The 5,673-nt window shown below is 35.0% G+C and overlaps 1 protein-coding gene across 2 annotated transcripts; it reads left to right on the forward strand.

Annotated features, from left to right (window-relative positions):
• The first annotated feature begins 57 nt into the window (after window positions 1-57).
• On the forward strand, window positions 58-4,524 carry LOC112141796. 2 transcript variants are annotated; one of them, XM_036211160.1, is made up of 4 exons: window positions 58-1,829; window positions 2,143-4,065; window positions 4,173-4,289; window positions 4,373-4,524. In XM_036211160.1, the coding sequence occupies exon 1, from the start codon at window positions 460-462 to the stop codon at window positions 1,489-1,491; it is 1,032 nt and encodes a 343-aa protein (XP_036067053.1). In that variant the 5' UTR covers window positions 58-459; the 3' UTR covers window positions 1,492-1,829; window positions 2,143-4,065; window positions 4,173-4,289; window positions 4,373-4,524. The 2 variants fall into 2 exon arrangements, with proteins under 2 accessions (XP_036067053.1, XP_036067052.1); XM_036211159.1 differs by having other exon boundaries at window positions 4,173-4,524.
• Window positions 4,525-5,673: the final 1,149 nt, after the last annotated feature.

Here is a 5,673-nt window from a genome sequence, read left to right on the forward strand (position 1 = left end):
AGCGCTTTGAGTGTCTTGAAAAGCGCCGATAAATCTAATCCATTATTAAAGAAAAGTCAGATGTGTTGTCAGATGCAGACAGAGTTTTATTAGCACTGACCATCACTGAACCAGAGAACTGTCCTACAGATGCTCTTCACATTTTTGCAACTAACAAGCAAGTGTCTTCTCACAACTCTGTAACTCTGTCCAGACTGCATGCTAACATGATAGAAATTCCAGCAGATGACTTTAAGAAAGACCCACGAACTGGCAGAATGGCACGGCTGGACAAACCCTTCAAAGGAGGTAAAAATGAACTGGCAGACACAATAACAGTTGCTGAAGGAGCACGAGTCATGCTGACCAGGAACATTGATGTCCATAACGGTTTGGTCAATGGAGCTTTTGGTAAACTTGTCAATGTTGTAACTTCTGACAGTGATCAACGTGTCGTTAAGGTTGGACTAAAAATGGACAATGACACAGCTGGAGGACAATCTGACAATGTGGTGTACGTGGAAAGAGTTGAAGCAGAAAGGTGTGGTTCGTCGACAATTCCCTGTTAAACTGGCTTATGCATGTACAATCCATAAAGTTCAAGGAATGACAACAACTAAAGCTGTGGTGTCACTGAAACATGTCTTTGAGGCTGGTATGTCATATGTAGCCATCAGCAGAGTCACTTCTCTTAATGGACTGTTTTTACTGGATTTTGATGAGTCTAAGATTTATGCCAACACAGAAGTCACTGCTGCACTGGACACCATGAGACAAGCAAATCTGGATGACATGATGCCTCTGTTGCTTTTGAAGGACACAGTGAGTAGACCTGAAACTATGACCATCATACACCATAATACTGAAGGACTCCCAGCTCACTTATGTGACATCAAGAACCATCATGAGTTGCATCTTGCAGATGTTTTGTGTCTCACAGAAACCCATCTACAAGGTTCTTTTGTTGCAGAGAGTCTTTATCTGGAAGGTTACATCATGTTTAGCCGGAACAGATACTTGTCCTACACTAACCATCCTCAGTTGGCCAAGAGAAGAGGTGGAGGAGTGGCTATTTATGTCAGAAACCACATTACTGTGACAGAGAAGCGCTACATAAACAATGTGACTGACCTTGAGTTTGTGGTTCTGAAGGTTGAAGCTCCTGTGACTGCTTTCATTGTTTCTGTTTACAGGCCTCCAGATTACTGTCTGACATCTTTCTTGACTAACTTGGAAAGTTTGCTGTATTCACTAGAGTTGTTGGACATTCATCCCATCATTGTCTCTGGTGATTTCAATGTAAATGTTCTGGTTGATAAAAATACACCTATTTTGCAGCTGTTTCAGACTAGAGGATATGCACAGGTGATCACAGAGGCAACAACAGAAAAAAACACTCTACTGGACTTGATGTTTGTGTCCCGACCAGAACAGTGTCTACAATCAGGTACAATGAAATCATATTACAGTTATCATGAGCCTGTGTTCTGCATTATGTCTTTTGACAGGTGATGAATAAAGTAACTTATACAGGTGAGTGTAAAGACAAAAAGAAATGTCTACCAAGAATCATGTCTTATATAAATGTTCAGAAGTCAAATAGTATTATCCTGATTACAAGCATGATTTTCCCGTATTTATAAATGCATCACTTTAAGATTAGTTCATGTTTGAAGATCATCGTTGTTTTGATTTGAACAGTTGTGATTGTTGTTTATTGAAATAGTAAGTTGTTGAATTTGTTTGACTTGTTCAATTATGGATTGTAGTTTATTGAAACGGCGTTTACTGGAATTTGTTTGACCTGTGCAGTTATCCGGGTGGTGGGTTTGGGTTGGATAACTGCACGGGTCAGGCAGCTAACCAAAGCTGCTCAAACTTAAATGTAGAATCAGAAAGGATGTCTTCTTAAATTAACACATCTTTTCTGATGTACTGCTCCCTGTCAGCAACACAGCTATTTATTTAACTATATTTATTTATATATAAAGATCTGCTGTGTCATTAGTAAAAAAAAAAAACTGTGGTTCTGTATAAGTCCAAAGACAAATCCTGCAGATCAGATATATAACAGATCTATGACCATTTTGTTAACTGTCAGCAACAGACAGAAATAACCAACTTGATGNCCGGGTGGTGGGTTTGGGTTGGATAACTGCACAGGTCAGGCAGCTAACCACAGCTGCTCAAACTTAAATGTAGAATCAGAAAGGATTTCTTCTTAAATTAACACATCTTTTCTGATGTACTGCTCCCTGTCAGCAACACAGCTATTTATTTAACTATATTTATTTATATATAAAGATCTGCTGTGTCATCAGTAAAAAAAAAAAACTGTGGTTCTGTATAAGTCCAAAGACAAATCCTGCAGATCAGATATATAACAGATCTATGACCATTTTGTTAACTGTCAGCAACAGACAGAAATAACCAACTTGATGTCCTCAGTAACCTATTAGTGGACCAAATACTGCAGCTTTGTACATGCAGCTGCCTTGTTACCCAGAATGATAAAAGATTTACAATTCTTTCATATGGTTTTATGAGTTTTGCTTAACCAAACTTAAAACATAAAACCCAATCTTTTCTGAAGTATTGTTGCTGTTCTGGCAGGGACAGTAGTTCATAGTTTTATTCAGTTTAGTGTTTTGTTATGGGTCACTTAAACTGCCTCATGTTTTAATTGACTTGAACCTCACCAGTAAATTATTTTAAAGCCGAGGTTCTGTGTTTCTTCTGTAGGATTTTTAGAATTTTAAAGAAGAGCTGGCTTTGTCCATACTCAGAAACTATATTATGGAATAAGGGCTTTTAAAACACATATATAAAATAACCATTTTAAAATGAAGCAGTGAAAAAAACAGGTTTGGGCCCATAACCATTCAATTTTCTAGCTAAAGTCCTTATTTTTCTTTCTTTTTTTTTCTTTTTTGCTCTTGTATTAGAAAAATAATTTTAGAAATGCATTAGCATATTTAAGCTGCCATGATTCTGTTTTTGTTACATTTTCACCAAGCTGTCCGTTGTGTTTATTTTTTTGAATTCAGAATTATATTTTTAACTTTTGTGTACTAGGGATTTGCTTTGGTTTTCTTAGAAAACAGTTTTAGATTAATGTTGTATCGTATTATAGTTGCATATCGTTTTTTTTTTAAATTAAATTAGGAAAAAAATATTGATCAGCAAGTTAAATAAAAAGAATAAAAAAATGTTTATACTATTTTTATACTATTTTTTACATTATTTCTTTGTTCAAATTGTATGTTCTATTAATAGTTTAATTTTGCAACTTTTGGATAAAAAATATTACTTAATGTGAACCATGTAAACAATTACATTTTGCTGAATGTTATCCATGCCTACATTTTATGTTACTATTTTGAAAATGCTTTGAAACGTGTATTTTAAAATGTTCTTTCCCTTGTGAAACCTCCATTTATTAATTATTAACGACCAAAGACATTTATATTTCATGTATTGCAATGTGGCTGCAACAGACTGGAGACCTGTCCAGGGTGTACCCCGCCTTCACCCATTAGCAGCCGGGATAGGCTCCGGCAACTCCGCGACCCCGAAAGGGACAGAGCCTTTAAGAAAATGGATGGATGTATTGCAATGTAAAAGGCCACGTTATCTCTCAAAAACTAAAAAGGAAAGTAATGATGCTCTCTCTTACTCCCCTAAATGCATTCACTTTTTCACTTGAAAATTTCTAACTGTTGGATGTGCTGTTACCTGCCAGTTACTGATACTTTAATATTTTATTTTATAATTTTTTTTTGCCTTTTTTTATTATTTGTTTGCTATGCTGTCATTTTGAAAGGGGTGGGAATTTTATCAAGATCTTTTTTTATGACAAATATAAAAACCTCCAGCACCAAATCAACAGAAGTGCAGGTCAGACTTTCACTGCTGGACCTCTCAGAAGACAAGACTTCTTTTTGGTAGCTTCAGACGTTCCTCTCAGATCTTCTCTGACCTGCATGGACTCCTCTGCTGTCCTGACCTGTCATCATGGCACGCCCTCAAAAAACCAACAACTGCAGCATCTACCCACAGCTGGTTTCTTCTCCTTCAATGACAAAGGTAGGAAACTTGCTCTTTTAACTACAAGAAATGTTTCCATTTAATGTAAACATCATTTAAGTTTTAAAGCAAACTGGATTTTACTTTATGTCTTGTCTTTTTTTCAGATCTCTCAAGTCTGCTCACACAGCTTCATTCAGGACAGCACAGACCTGAAACAGGCCTGTCAGCCTCTGAAACCTGAAAATGATGCAGACTGAGAGAATGCAGCAGCAGTGTTTGAGGTTAGATCACAGACAAACATGAACATTTGGGATATTTGTTGCTATAAATATTTATAAACATGTTCATCTATGTTCTCTCTCAGAACAAGCTGCATCCTTCTACATGTGCACATGAGAACTGAGAGCTGTGGGACTTCTGTTGGTCATTTGATAAATGATCAACATTTGCTGCATGATATCCTGCTGCTGCAGATCACCATCATGACAGAGGATGGACAAAGGACACCAAAGGACAGGCAAAAGGTTTTTCCACAACTTTCAAGTTTTTACTTTTTTTTTTCATTTAATTCTATAATTCTAACCCATCTCCCATCATGACAGAAGATGAACAAATGACATAAAGGAGAAAATTATGTATATATATATATATATATATATATATATATATATATATATACAGATACATCTTTAAAACTTTTTTTTCCCATTTTAAGTTTTTTCTAAAGTTTGTTTTTGTTGTGCTGGCAGGGACAGTATGTCAGGGGTTTTAGCTGTTGTGTGCTTTATTTTGCCTTAGTTTAGCTGATGAATACATTAATTAACCTTAACATCAGCAGTAAATGTATTTTAAAGATGAGATTTTGTGTTTCTAGTATATAGATTTAAGAGATTCAAGATCTAAGAGATTTAAAATGGGCTCACACAACCCATCTTTGTTTGAAATTTGAATTCAAATATAAAGAATACATTAAAAAGAGCAACATTTCCTTGCTAAATGCAAGAGAACACACAACTGGTAATAGGCTTTAAAATGTTTTTTCTAGCTATAAGGCTTCTTAAAATCATTTGGTTAAACATTGAACAAAAGATTTTTCACAAGTATTTGTAGTTTTGTACCATTCTTTGTGATTTGTGAAACTTAACTTATTTTTTCGTTTCTGCTACATGTGACAATGTTTTAATTTTGTTTTTGTTTTTTTGTTTTTTTGAAAAACTGTTTACATGAATATAAGATTCAGATTCAGATTTAGAAATCTTTATTATTCCCAGAGGACAATTCATTTATAGCATTTCCAGTGCAGGTTCACATACACACACAATCACATTAATGTGTCAGAACATCATAGTTTAAAATGAGTACTCCTTGGCTCAATTACAGCAATACACAAGTATGCCACATTAGCAATAGCCTCAGAAAACACTTTTATCTAAGTTCCACAATGTAAATGCTGAGGGCACAAAAAACTGTGAAAAACAATTGGTTTTCTGTGTTGGAGCATAAATGTTATTCTTAAATATTGCTGAATACATGGATTTGAACTGTAAGTTGAGTTGATTTCTTGTGTTTTTATTTCATATATTATTTCTATAAATGTATCGCATGTGATCTTTTGTAAAGAAAAATGTCTAAGTAAACCAAACTATTTTTTAAAAACATTCCTTT

Source organism: Oryzias melastigma, unplaced genomic scaffold (assembly GCF_002922805.2).
Source record: "Oryzias melastigma strain HK-1 unplaced genomic scaffold, ASM292280v2 sc00720, whole genome shotgun sequence".
Lineage (NCBI taxonomy): Eukaryota > Metazoa > Chordata > Actinopteri > Beloniformes > Adrianichthyidae > Oryzias > Oryzias melastigma.